Source organism: Mirounga leonina, unplaced genomic scaffold, assembly GCF_011800145.1.
Source record: "Mirounga leonina isolate KUSES-001 unplaced genomic scaffold, KU_Mleo_1.0 Mir_173, whole genome shotgun sequence".
Taxonomy (NCBI): Eukaryota; Metazoa; Chordata; class Mammalia; order Carnivora; family Phocidae; genus Mirounga; species Mirounga leonina.
In genome coordinates, this window is record NW_023270447.1 from 41,780,424 (window position 1) to 41,795,018 (window position 14,595).

Sequence of the window (14,595 nt, forward strand, 5' to 3'; positions counted from 1 at the left end):
GGCCTCCACCCCTGGGGTGCTTTGCTCTTTCTGAGGCCAGAGCTTCAGAAGACTGGCCCTGCATGACCTCCTGGGGGGCATGTGGTAAACAGACACATCTGCTGGCCCGACAAAGACTGATGCATCTGAAGTGCCAGGGGTGAAGGGCCTGGAAGGCGGCACCTTTCACAAGCTCCCCACGGGACCAAGGCAGCCATGGTCCGTGTTTGGAAACATTGCTTGAAATAGTTTCTTCGTTAGTTCACAGTTCCTGCTGCAATGACAGTGATTTACGCCCCAGGTGATTCCAGAAACTGATGTGGAAACATCTCCCGTCTTTTTCTAGAGTGCATAGAACGAATCCCATGGATTGCTCCCGAGTGTGTTGAAGACTCCAAGAACCTGAGTGTGGCTGCTGACAAATGGAGCTTTGGAACCACACTCTGGGAGATCTGCTACAATGGCGAGATCCCTCTGAAAGACAAGACCCTGATTGAGGTGAGCGAGCCGAGTGAGGACTCCTTGAGCACTCAGGGATGTCTCGGGAGCTGTCAGGAAACCTCATGTTGTGGGAAGAGGTGGATGTCTGTTTGAATCTCCTCCACAGGCTTACTGGCTGTGTGACCTCGAAAGTGTCACTAAACTTCCCTGAGCCTCAGTTCATCATCTGTAAAATGGGGATAAATAACACATTGTGGGGCTGTTGTGAAGATTAATAATGCATGTAGAGTGCCAGGCAAATATGTGCTGGTGGAACATTATAATCCTATTTAGCTCAGATTTTAAGTGCCCATTAGTCAGCAAAATTAACGCAGATATTTGTTGAGTTTCTTTATCCCAGATGTAGATATATAGGCTGTATTTAATATCGCGAGTTCTTTCTTAGGCAGTTAAATATGTCTTACAATTTTACAAATTTAATGTAGGAGTTGTCTCATTAAGCTTAAATTTACTTATCTAATTTTATATTTGGCATTTAGGTTGTTTTTAAATTTGTAATGTTCTATCTAATTCTGCAGGGAATATCTTTGAACATAAATCTTTATGTCTGATTTATTTTTGAGTCATTCAATAGTTGGAATTAATGAGTCAAAGGATTTGAAGAATCTGAAGGTTGTTACACATATTGCCAAGTTGTATTCCAGGAAGGCTGCGTGACTTCCCTGGAATGCAGCTTGTTTGGGACTGGGGTATACTGCCCATCTTCCTTGAATGTGGGTTTTTGTGTGGGGACTAAGATTTACCTAAACCACAATGAGGCAACAGTAACACACATGTTTATGAAGCACAGCTGTTGGGAATTAAATTAGGGATGGTAACTGAGGCTAAAAGGTTAGTGACTGGTTCCTTTGGTTTCTTCCATGTGGTTTTCTTCTTTACAGAAAGAGAGATTCTACGAAAGCCGGTGCCGGCCAGTGACACCATCTTGTAAGGAGCTGGCTGACCTTATGACCCGCTGCATGAACTATGACCCCAACCAGAGACCCTTCTTCCGAGCCATCATGAGAGACATCAATAAACTGGAAGAGCAGAGTAAGACAGTCTTGCTCTGCAGCTGAGAACAGCCAGTGGCCCAGGGGAGCGGGTGAATAACGAGGAGCCCGTGAATGGCAGTCACTCCTTTTTAACGTGGTTTCTTTTCTCCTCTCTTAGATCCAGACATTGTTTCCGAAAGAAAGCCGGCAATCGAAGTAGATCCCACACATTTTGAAAAGCGGTTCTTGAAGAGGATCCGTGACTTGGGAGAGGCAAGTTAGGCTGGAGTTCCCTGCTGACCATGTCACCTCTCTCTGCGTCCAAAGCCGCTCTCCATTCTCTGTCATTTCGGGCCAAGGTTTATGAGAGAAAGCATCTCACTGCATTTCCTCTGGGCCAGTTGAATCACATTCTCCATTTGACACAGGGTGACAGTGTGCATATACATCCAGAGGGCTGGATATGCACACAGGATGTTGGTCTGCTCCCTCCAGACTTGACTCTTCTCTGAGGGATGGAAGAGAATGGGAAGGGAGAGATCTGGGGGAAGAGGTATAGATGGGGTAGAAACAGAAAAATCCCTATCTCAGACTTTCCTGGGTATCTGTATCCTGCGAAGCTGCTTAAATGAGGGATTATTTACTACACAGGCCAGATAGAGTATCAGCTTTTCCCTTGGATCTCGAATGGGAATTTCCGAACAGCTAATGTGACCAGAAAAGCTACTGCGATTTGCGTCTTTGTCCAGATTTCCTGTAGTTCGGTTAAGTGAACATAGACTGTGTCCTGCACTGAGTACCTCCTGTGAGCCAAGGCTGTGGGCTGGCACTTGACAGGTGCGGGGTCCTTCGTTCCTCACACCATCCCCGAGAGGCTGCCACTGCTGTGGGCATGGAGCCCCTCTGGAGCCAGCTCGGAAGATGGGGTGACTGGGCCCACATCACTGCCTAGTGGCCTGGTTGGGAGCTAATCCCACGGCTGGTAAACACGCTTCATGCAGTGCTCTTTTCAGCTGCATGGTGGTGCCCGTCCTTCAGCCTGGGCCCATGGCTCTCAGAGAACACCACGGTTGTCCTGCAGGGCCAGAAACCACTTTCATTTCCTTTTGGGTTACATTTTCATGGAAACTGGGATTGATGTGTCGGTTCACCAGTCCCCTGATACCTCTTTATCCTAGCCCCGTCACAGAGGGGATGGCACGTGAGACCAAGAGAGGAAGGGCCCAGGTAGGAGCTTGCTGCCCCTGAGGTCAGGCTGTGCCTCCCGCCCCTGGCCTTCATGGGAGCGGCACAAGGAGCAAGGCTCGTGTAAGTGTCCCTGCTGGCCCCGCGTGGGGCTTCTCTCATCAAGCGCACGGGTCTTTCCTTCTAGGGCCACTTTGGGAAGGTTGAGCTCTGCAGGTATGACCCTGAGGGGGACAATACCGGGGAGCAGGTGGCGGTCAAATCCCTGAAGCCCGAGAGTGGAGGCAACCACATAGCTGACCTGAAGAAGGAAATTGAAATCCTAAGGAACCTCTATCATGAGAACATTGTGAAGTACAAAGGCATCTGTACAGAAGACGGTATGTTGGGCACGGTGGGGTTGGTTTGAAAACGAAGGGACTGTCTGGGGTTAAAAGGCCCGTGTGAGCAGGCAGTGCCCTCGGCTGTATCTGGGCCACCTGGACATGCTCGCTGGTGGTTCCCGGGAGCTCTGCAGCTTCACCATCATACGCACAGTCACGTCCCTCAGCGCAGAGCTGCCAGGAAAGCCACCCAGCTTCCCCTGCCGCCAGGGATGATCCCAGCGTTCTCTCTCCAGTACTGGAGACTGGGCTTCACTCATCCGATATTCACACTTAGGCCCTATGAAACTGACACCCATTGTCTGCTTTTTATTCTGACCCAGCCCTAGCCAGGATCTTTCATTTTCTAGTTGTCTATATCAAGGTGGCAAGCAGTATTTACTACTAAGTGTATCTTTTTTTACAAGCCAATACAATACATAACTGTATTCCAAAATTGGTAATGAAATGATGTGGCTCGTAATTTTTGAAAACCAGTCATCCACAGTGGTTTGCAGAGCACTGTTAGCTCAGTGGGTGCTGATGACTGGGCTTTGTTATGTACATGAGTGTAACTATCTCCGTTCTTTGAGGATCCCGAGGTTCTGGAGCTTAAGAGGTTCAGTAGTGATTCAGGGGTGACACTGAAATCAGCTCAGGGCCTGCATCTCCAGATCCTGCACCCTTTACTCTCCCACAGTTCCTTCATCTGGCGACCTTGTCCTGATGGGTGTTTTTTTCCAAACAGGAGGAAATGGTATTAAGCTCATCATGGAATTTCTGCCTTCAGGAAGCCTTAAGGAATATCTTCCAAAGAATAAGAACAAAATTAACCTCAAACAGCAATTAAAATACGCCGTTCAAATTTGTAAGGTAAAAGAAAAAAAACCACGTCAAAGATCAAAAAATCAGGCACGCTGTCCTGGGTAATTGGGTTGTAATTAGACTGCAACTGGGAAGCTTTCCAGTAATTGTACCTGTACCATTTTGCTCTGCATGATTTGGATGAAAATTAGCCAGTACTAAGAAAACTGATTTGTTAATATGGCTGACTTAATGTGTATTTCTTTGAATTGGGTTAGTCTAAACTATTCTTGCATTAAAAACAAACCAAAAAAACGAGTGATAGGTAAATGAAATGACATTGGTGCTTTTTCATGAAGCAGTGATGGATACAAAACAGAACCTGAACTAACCTTTAGCAAATGCACTCTCCCTTCACCTCTCTCCCTCAGGGGATGGACTATTTGGGTTCTCGGCAGTACGTTCACCGGGACTTGGCAGCAAGAAATGTCCTCGTTGAGAGTGAGCACCAAGTGAAAATTGGAGACTTTGGTTTGACCAAAGCAATTGAAACTGACAAGGAGTACTACACAGTCAAGGATGATCGGGACAGCCCTGTGTTTTGGTAACTGAATCTAATGTTATGTTAATGTCTTTTATTCTTCCTGCCCAAGTCAAGGCTGGAAAGAACTTAGCGCATTTGGAATTGATTAATTTCTGCCCTCAAGAAACACCTTTTAGGCTGTGTCACTAGAAAGCAGCCCACATAGAAATGCCTAAGGTTCATACGACACCATCTTCCAAGGAGTGGAGGACGCTAACCACCCGGTGGCTGACATGTCCAGGTTCCCAGGAGTGAGCATTCATCTGACACAGTCCTTAAAACTGTTAGTAGTGGTAGGGGTCACATGCATGCACAGGAGGCCTAGAGGGCAGGTAGGAAGAAGGGGTGGGAACGAGGTGAGGAAGTAGGCACTGACAGATTCAGGGAGATCCCAGACAGAGCAGAACGGAGCACAGTCCACAGGGAACTTGGCTATCTGCTCATGGATCACCGCAGTGTCTTGGTCAGAAGGCTGCACCCTGACTGTGACCCCTTGCAGCCTGGAACACAACACCATCCAAGGGAGAAGCTGTTTAAGCCTCTACTCTACTGCTCCTGTAGAACAAATCAATACCTCTGAGGTGCGTCCCGCATAGACACAAACCTAGATCTCTCCCACTCATGGAGCCTAAGGCTTCATTCAGTCATTAATATATGTATCAGGGCCCTACTTTGTGCTGGGTACTAGTACTAGAGATCCGTGGTGAACAAGCAGACTGAGTATAGAATTTAATGGATTGGTCAGCCAATTTCATGGTGGTATAAGCATGGAAAGGTTTAGGTTTGGTTTTCTGGAAGTCCTATTAAGACTTTAAAAGATCCATGGGGTTTGTAAGGATGGTAGAAGAAGGCATGTGTGACTAGCAAGAATGAGATGAGAGCAGTGAATATCCTAGGACCTGAATCTGAATCAGCTCGGTGTGGGACTGGATCACGACAAAGTGGGAGGTCTCAAGGACTTGCTAAGGCGGAGCACCGGAGGCCGAGTCACAGAGCTGGCACTCTGCCTTCGAGCTTTGGGACATACCACTGGAGGGTTTAAGAATGGTGGCTTTTGCTTTAAAAAGATCACTGTGGATGGGAGGGGAGCAAGATTGGAGCTAAGGGAGTGTGATTCAACCAGAGCCAGTGAGGGTGTGAACTAGGACAGTGGTTAGGACAGTGACGGTGGGCCTTAAGAGAAGTGAGTAGGTTTGAGAAGTATAGGAACCTGGATATAGGGGTGACTCCGTTTCTGGCTTGGGGAGTTGGGTGTCATCCAACAAAACAGTTGACCTTGGAAGAAGGCTGCATAGTGAGGTCACTGCTGACTAATTTTGAACTTGCAAAGAACACTTGGGATGTGTCATCTTATGCCTCCTCCACATGGACAGCCCGTGGAATGAAGAGCACAAACTAATACTTTAAAGCAAATACATGCTATGGAGAGCCTGTGACGGTATTGTTCATGTCAGATATGTGCATCAGCAGACGTGTGATTAATACATCAAACACTGAGAAAAGCCGAAGAAGTGATTTTTTTGGAGATACTCTGTAATGTGTTGGAATATCCTTCCCAGGAAATGAAGTTTCATGGTCTGCTTTCTTTCAGGTATGCTCCTGAATGTTTAATTCAGTGTAAATTTTATATCGCCTCTGACGTCTGGTCGTTTGGAGTGACTCTGCATGAGCTGCTTACTTACTGTGACTCAGATTACAGCCCCATGGCGGTAAGTCTTCCTTGTATCTTCATCCAAATCCAGCACCCATTGAAAATGTGTAAATTTTGTTCTTAAAGGGAATCCAGTTAGTGTGTTACAGTGGGAAGCGTCACTTTTCCATTTAACATGGTATGTCACTTGACACTTATTTGTGGCTCTCTCAAGTCCTCATTTCACAAGGAGCCCAAGTTCTAGAAAATGATGCTGACTTTCAAGGATCTTACCTGTGTGAGGATTCCAGGGGCAGTTTCCTGGGAGAATGAGGGAGCAGTGGGGAGGGCCTTGTTTGAGCTTCAGGAATTCATAAATGATTTAAGATCATTTTCACTGAGACAGTGTCTTCAGCCAGGGGAAGGGATGGTTGGTAAAGTCTGAGAGAGTGTAATCACAGACTAATCATTGAGAGCTAATCAAGATTTTGGGCTTTCATTTAAAATTACTAAGGAGAGGGGCACCTGGGTGGCTTAGTCGGTTAAGTATCTGCCTTTGGCTCAGGTCATGATCCCAGGGTCCTGGGATCCAGCTCCACATTGGGCTGGCTCCCTGCTCAATGGGGAGTCTGCTTCTCCCGCTCCTGCTCCCCCCTCTCTCTGTCAAATAAGTAAAATCTTTAAGAAAAATAAAGTTACTGAGGAAAAAAGCCTTTTTATTATCTTAATTTACAGTTAAACCTAGAAATTTTACCTTAATCTACTGTTGATATAAATATATGCTAAAATACTTGATTTGGTTTGATTTTACATAGTTGTTCCTGAAAATGATAGGCCCAACTCATGGCCAGATGACAGTCACAAGACTTGTGAATACATTAAAAGAAGGAAAACGTTTGCCTTGTCCACGTCACTGTCCAGATGAGGTATTTGTGGGCTATTTTACAGTAATAAACTCAGTTTATGTTATGTTTTCAGGGCTTGAGTTACTTGGCAAGGGTTTGGGTGGGAAGAAGTAGAAAAGTCATTTTTAAAATAATTTCCTGAAGCTGAATTTCAGATCAGACATCTGTAAAACCTTCTTTGGGGCAGATGACAGCCACAAGTTAGGTTTAAAGTAAGGATTCCCTCCAAAAGTAGGCTCACCTCAGTGAGCACCCTAAAGCAACACACTCTAGTGTAGCCTGATTGTGACAAGTACATATAGAGTTGACCCTTGACACGGGATTAGGGGTGCTGACCTTCTACACAGTTGAAAATCTGAATGTGGCTTTTGATTACCTAAAACTTAAGTCTCCTGTTGACCAGGAGCCTTACTGATAATAATTACAAGAGAAAAAAATGGTAAGAGAAAATACATTTATAGCACTAGATCATATTTAATGAAAAAACTGTGTATATAACTGGACCTGCACAGTTCAAATCTGTGTTGTTTGCCGCTCAGCTGTAATTGTATGGTAGTAGCATTTATGACATTTATTCAGTTTTCTGTATTCTAAGGTGATTTGAGCCTTTAAGGCCAACTCTAAAGACTATTTGAGATGTACTGAAGAGTTTGTATGAATCAAAGAACCACCAGTGAGGGAATTTAGAGTCAAGTCTGCACTGAGATGTAATGACCTGGATGTTCTGGAAGGTCGATTCATGAGCTTCTCAAGATAGATTGTTCGTCAGTAATACTTTGAGTAATAAGTCCATTTATAAGTAGTGGTAAGTCCATTTCCAAGAATTTTTTTAACTCGATTCCCCCGCCCTTCTTACAGGTTTATCAACTTATGAGAAAATGCTGGGAATTCCAACCATCCAATCGGACAACTTTTCAGAACCTTATTGAAGGATTTGAAGCACTTTTAAAATAAGAAGCATGGATAACATTTAAACTCCTGTGTATCAGGTCCTCCTCCCCCAACCAATACCCAAGCCATTTAAAATTTTTAATGGAAAAATTTGTATTTGGGTATGTAAGGCACACTGTGGTGCTTGTTATGTGTACGTACTGCCCTCTTGAAATTTGGCACCTGTAACAGATAATGACCACCGAAACAATAGAAAGCACTTAAGCACTCCTCCTTTTGAAAAGAATGGAAAGCACCGTTCTGTTTGGCTAGCGTACTGTCCCAGTTGCATACCAGAAAGGGAGAGGAGCTGACAGAAGCCCTTGTTCCCAGCCGCCCGTTGATCTGAAATGCTTTCCCGGCAGATAGAGATTGATGGACTTAGGCACTACTCTAACATGCCCTCAGATTTCAGTATCTCTACAGTGATAGACCAAGCATTCTTGAAATATTAGATACCCATTAGTAGACTATTGTTTCTATACCAAGATGAGTGTATTCCTGTCACCAGTAGGACTTAAACTTTGAGTTGTCTCTTCAGTGGCTTTGCTCCTGTCCCCGTGGGTGACCAGCAATCTGGTCAGAGCCAGGGGGACAGCTGTGGAATAGATACTCTGTTGCCTGTTAATTCTTGAGAACCAAGCCTGTGCTTTCCTAAAAAGTATACCTTTAATCAGAACGGACTCCAAGACCCCGGGTACTATCATACCTGCTTTTCAGAAATGTTAATGTTTATCCTTTTCTAACTAACTCTACCACTTTGGGGCAAGCTGTTGCAGCATTGGTTTTGGATGCTGTGTGCAACCAATCAGTGTTTTTGTACTTAACCATCCATATTACAAGAGTTCAGGAGCTACTAGACAGTTTTTAGACAGTTTGCTTGGAGGTAGCTGGGTAATCAAAAATGTCTAATCTCTGATTCAATGTGAACCGTAAGAACTTGATGACCAAGAGTCTGAAAAACTTTTTGTTAATGCTGTCTAGCATTTGTTTGATATCCTTACTTTTCACCTTTTGAGCCTAAAGAGTTCTGGATTGATTCAATGGCAACAATAAACTTGCCATTTAAATTTATTCAATAACCCTACATCACCAAGGTCTCTGTCTGTGTCAAACCTGTGGCCACTCTATATGCACTTTGTTTACTCTTTATACAAATAAATATACTAGAGACTTCACATGCAAATGCCTTTTAATATTAAGATTTCATTTTCAAAGCATTCAAACAATTTGTTTACATAGAAAAATAACAGTATAATAACAGTATAGACTTTGTGGGGGGGGGCGGAGTTTGGTAATGGTCCTTATTACAAACACCACTTGATTGGTACTTATCTGTTCTATCCAATGATACACAGAGGGCAGATCCATACAACCTCTCCCTGCTTTCATTTTGCAGCTCTGACTTAAAATTCACCATCTTCTGTTTATATTATCAGAGAGGTGTGACTAAGCATTGAAGATGCTTAATGCAATAGGAAATGGGAAGGAGAAGCGCAGAACATGGAGAAACCATTATTCATCTGCTGAGTCATAACTGATGCCAGTCCTTAACTTTCTAGCTGTCATTTTCTAATAGAAGTTAATAGGAAATAAGACCAATTTCTTTACAAATCGTATGTACCACTTTTAAACTTGATGATTAGAATAGGGTACCTTATTACAAGACATTTAATGATCTGATTTCAAAAAGACTAGGCTCATTGAGACTCATAACAAGGAACAAACTTGGAAATTTCTAGATGGCAAAGGTCTTCAGGAAATGATGTCAAAAGTTATATGCAATAATCACAATTCTTGCTGAAGTAAATTGAGTTAAATAGCTGATAATTTTTCAGCCTAACACTACAAAAGAATAAGAGACAAAGCAGAAAGTGAGGTATAACTTACTAGCTCAAAATTGTTACACTGTTACTCCACAGTGCTCCTTCAGTATTGACGGTTGAACTATACTGTGGAAATAGGGCATTTGAGGATCCAAACAGGCCTTGTTCTAGCAATTGTTTATGCCATGAAATCAGACACAGAAACCTACATCGCTTGCCACTTAGATTAGGGAATTAGTGCCATTAGGCCAGGAGTCAGCACACTTTCCCCCATAAAGGCCCCGACTAAGTATTTCAGGCTTTGCAGACCCTTTGGGTCTCTGTCACAGCCACTAGAACACACAAGTAGCCCTAGACAGTATGTAAATGAATGAGCGTGTTTGTGTTCCAATATTAAATCTGTTCTACTTCATTTAAAAATGTAAACCTCATCCTTAGCTTGCAGACAGTGTAAAAACAAGTGGAGGACTAAACTTGACCCCAGGGTATAGGCTGCCAACCCCTGAAATTATTTCACCAAAGCTACTTTTTTTTTTTTTCAAAAATAGCTTGTTTTTCACAAAAGGTATAAATGGTAAATAACATTAAAAGTTAAGCATCTATAGTTGTGTAGAACTTGGACCTTACTATCACTCTCGGATTTATGTTGTGGGGCTGATGTGGGGGTAATTATTTAGTTTGCATGTAGAGCATCTTTATAACATTACCACCACTGCATTTTGTAGTTGCACTCTTGTAGTTCTAGGAAAAGTTCTAAAAATCTATAAATGAGATTACTTCTAGGGAAAGTAGATTGAAATGCACAGTGGCATATAAGAAACTCATTCTTCTAAGGCTCAGGAAACAAGACCGTTTCCCATTTATTGCTTCATACTTTTATATATGGTGTCAAAATTATTCCCAGTCCTAAACAAGGAATATTGGAACATTGTTAATTTCTCCAATGGACTATAAGTTAATACCAATTAAGATGCATCTACTTGTAATGGAAAATGTCCTGTATTATTTTATTGCTACTTATTTTTTATTTGGCAATTCTGCTTGCTGCACAATACAGTTCCTTCTGGGAAATTAGAAACCCGTATTTAAAGGATATGGCTAGTCTGAATGTAGTTAAGGCAGCAATGAACAGCAGAGATACTGCAAAAAACCTTATGAGGTTATAAGGAGAGAACTTAACTCAATATACGCGCTTCTTTTTAAAGTAGGTTTCCATGTAATAAGCTCCTGTGCCCTGAGAATGCTGGTCAACAAATTCCACAGAACCACCTTCTGGGGCAGAGATGAGATATGATGAGCCTCGCTTTTCATTTCTTAAAGAGGATACCTATGGGAAAAAGCACAATGCTAATATCTAAATTAAAAATTGGTTTTTCATTAAAGATATTTATAAGAAAAGCAATTCTGATTTGGTCTAAAAACAAAATAGGATAAATAGCAAATCTATCAAATTAAAACATTAAGATTTCTATATCAAAATCACTTGTGGAACTTTTAAAAAATACAAACCAGCCTCTGAGTGCCCTCTCCCCTCCACCCCCAATATTTGGGGGAAAGAAAAAAAAAAGCAATTGCATTGCTTCTGCTGTCCCCACCTAGTTAAACCCCACTGCGTCAGAATACCTATACGAGATGTCCGTATTCCTCTGACAAAGGTGAGTGGCTAAGAAGTTGAACTGCATATCAAATTAGATGGTGGGTCTGTCTAGTAACAAAAGAAGCGGCAACGTACTAGTAGGTGTAAAAACACAAGTGGTTCCAGACCCAAGTGGAACACAGGTGTGCATGGGGAATTCAAGACTGTTTCCAGAGCTCAGAGGAAGATGGCAGAATAGGAAGATCCTGAGCTTACCTCATCCCATAGGGGCAACGACATCTATGCAACTAATTCTGAAGATGACCTGAAGACTCACAGATCTTCCACAGCCAATAGAAGGCTACACGGAAAAGGGTAGGAGGAGCAGAAATGCAATATGGAACCAAACCCCAGCACAACTACCCACAAACAGGAGGGACATCATAAGCACAGAGGAGCAAGGGGATCAGAGCCCACACCGAACAGCCTGCACTGGGAAGCTGATTATCCATACCTCTGGCTTTCAAAATCAGCAAGGCTTACCTCCAGGAGAGCTGGAGGGCTGTAAGAAACTGAGTCTCCACCCTTAAAGAGCCAACAAGCCAAATAACAGCCCAAGACACAGCACGAAAGAGTTTGAAAAGTACCTGGGCTATACATGGAGATTTATTGACTAATTTTAGGACATGTACCAGTGGGGCAGGCATCTGCAGGAGTTTTCTCTGGAAATAAAAGTGCTGGCAGGTGCCATTTTTCTTGCCTTTCCCCAGCCTAGATAGCCAGAGGCTTCCAGGAGTCAGTTCTAGCACTCTTCATCTGCCTTGCTAGCACTACATGCCCCATCATGTCATTCCTTCGTGGACCTGCCCGGGGCAGGGGAGGGACGCAAACCCTCTCCACCAGCACACACGCAGCAGTCAAAGTGGCTCATTACTATACAGATAGCTGGGCTGAGTGCCAACCCTGCCCACCAGTGAGCCTACGGTGGCTGCAGTCAGGCTTCTAAGCCAGCAGCACAGAAAGCAAACCCTACCCACCAGTGCACCCACAGTAGCTGCAACCAGGCCTCACAGGGAGCAAGCCCTGCATGCCTGGCCACTTGCAGTAGTCATAGCTCAGCCACAACAGTAGGGCACATGTAGCCCACACAGGGAACACCCTTGGAGTACTTGGTTCTAGTGACTAGCAACAGTTTACAACAGGGCCCCTTCTACACAAAGCCACTACTTTCAAGATCAGGAGAAAGAGCTGACCTGCTTAATATGTAGACAAACAAGGAGTTAGACAAAATGACACAAAGGAATATGTCCCAAATGAAAGATGACAAAAATCACAGAAAAAGAACTAAATAAAACAGAGATAAGCAATATGCTTGATAAAAAGTTCAAAGTCATGGTCATAAAGATACTCACCAGACGAGAGAAGAGTGGATGAACTCAGAACTTCAACAGAGAGATAGAAAATATAAAAACCAATCAGAGATGAAGAATATGATAGCTGATACGAGCAATACACTAGTGGGAATCAACAGATTAGAGGATGCTGAAGAATGGATCAGGGATCTGGAAGACAGGGTAATGGGAAGCAACCAGGCTGAACAGCAAAAAGAATAAATAATGACAGGTTAAGAGACCTCTGCAACATCATCAGAATAATAACATTCACATTATAAGAACCCAGAAGGAGAAGAGAGAGAGAAGGCAACAGAACTTACTTGAAGAAATAACATCTGAAAACTTTCCTAATCAGGGGAAAACAGACATTCAGGTCCAGGAAACACAGAGAGCCCCAAACAAGATGAGCCCAAGGATGTCCACACCAAGAGTCATAATAATTAAAACGGCAAAAATTAAAGATGAAGAGGGAATCTTACAAATAAGAGATAAGTAAACAGTTACATACAAGGGAAACCCCATAAGGGTATCATCTGATTTTTCAGCAGAAACTTTACAGTCCAGAGGAGTGGCATGCTATATGCAAGGTGCTGAAAGGATAAAACTGACAACCAAGAACACTATATTCAGCCTTACAAGAAATGTTAAAGAGAGTTCTTTAAGTGGAAAAAAGGCCATAACTAGAAGAAAATTATGAAAGGAAGAACTTTTGCTGGTAAAAGTAAACATAGTAAAGGTAGTAGGTCAATCATAAAGCTAGTAAGGAGATTAAAACACAAAAGTAGTAAAATTAATTATATATTCAAAAATTAGTCAAGGGGTACACAAGATACAGAATAAGACATACATAAAATGTGGAAGGAGTAAAAATTTCATGCTTTTAAAAGGTGTTTGAGCTTAAGTGACCATCAAACTCAATGTAGACTGCTGTATACACATAGGATGTTATATATGAACCCAGTGGTAACCAAAACCCTCTAATAGGTAAAGAGAAAGGAATCCAAGCATAAAACACTCAAGAAAGCCATCAAACCACAAGGGAGGAGAGCAAAAGAAGAAAGGAACAAAACAAAAAAGTTAACAAAATGACAAAGAACACATCAATACTTACTTTAAATGTAAATGGACTGAATGGTCCAATCAAAAGACACAGAGTTGATAAAAAGAGTAAGACCCAAAGACCCATCTATATGCTACCTACAAAAGACTCACTTTAGACCTAAAGACATATACAGACTAAAATGAAGATATAGAAAAAAGTTATTCCATGTATATGGAAGCCAAAAAAACCCCCAAATCAAAAAACAAACCCCACAGCTGGGGTACCAATACTCAGATAAAATAGACTTTAAAACAAAGACTGTCACAAAAGAAAAAAAGGTCATTACATATTGATAAAGGGATCAATCCAAGAAGATATAACAATTGTAAATATTTGTGCACCCAATTTAGGAACACCTAACTATATAAAAAAAAAATATTAACAGACATAAGGGAGAAACTGGCAGTAATACAATAAAAGTAGGGGATGTTAACACACTACTTACATCAATGTATAGGTCATCCAGACAGAAAAATGAATACGGAAACAATGGCTTTGAATAAAACTTTAGACCAGAGGGACCTAACAATATATACAGAACATTCCACTCCAAAAGGACAGAATACATATTCAAGGGCATGTGGGACATTCTCTAGGATAGATAGGCCATAAAACAAATCTCAATATGTTTAAGAAAACATATCAAGTATCTTTTCTGATCAGAGCAGTTAGAAATCAATTAGAAGGAAAAAAACTGGAAGAAACACAAACACATGTAGGCTAAATAACATGTTACTAAACAACCAATAAGTCAATGAAGAAATCAAAGAGCATATCAGAAAAATATCTGGACATAAATGAAAATGGAGATGCTACAGTTCAAAATCTTTAGGATGCAGCTAGA

General features: G+C 42.4%; 2 protein-coding genes across 5 annotated transcripts in view; one reads left to right on the forward strand and one right to left on the reverse strand.

Annotated features, from left to right (window-relative positions):
• The window catches only part of JAK1 (Janus kinase 1), a 124,696-nt gene extending 115,657 nt beyond the window's left edge, over positions 1-9,039 (forward strand). For all 4 annotated transcript variants that reach the window (XM_035018359.1, XM_035018358.1, XM_035018360.1 and 1 more), the window contains 9 exons: positions 326-477; positions 1,362-1,512; positions 1,633-1,727; positions 2,827-3,019; positions 3,750-3,874; positions 4,237-4,409; positions 5,980-6,097; positions 6,834-6,944; positions 7,782-9,039. In XM_035018359.1, the coding sequence (XP_034874250.1) occupies positions 326-477; positions 1,362-1,512; positions 1,633-1,727; positions 2,827-3,019; positions 3,750-3,874; positions 4,237-4,409; positions 5,980-6,097; positions 6,834-6,944; positions 7,782-7,877 (1,214 nt within the window). In that variant the 3' untranslated portion in view covers positions 7,878-9,039. The remainder of the gene's footprint in view (positions 1-325; positions 478-1,361; positions 1,513-1,632; positions 1,728-2,826; positions 3,020-3,749; positions 3,875-4,236; positions 4,410-5,979; positions 6,098-6,833; positions 6,945-7,781) is intronic.
• A 1,166-nt stretch (positions 9,040-10,205) lies between these two features.
• RAVER2 (ribonucleoprotein, PTB binding 2) overlaps positions 10,206-14,595 on the reverse strand; it is a 93,851-nt gene continuing 89,461 nt past the window's right edge. Inside the window, exon 12 of the mRNA XM_035018362.1 lies at positions 10,206-11,006. Coding sequence (XP_034874253.1) covers positions 10,860-11,006 — 147 coding nt within the window. The 3' untranslated portion in view covers positions 10,206-10,859. The remainder of the gene's footprint in view (positions 11,007-14,595) is intronic.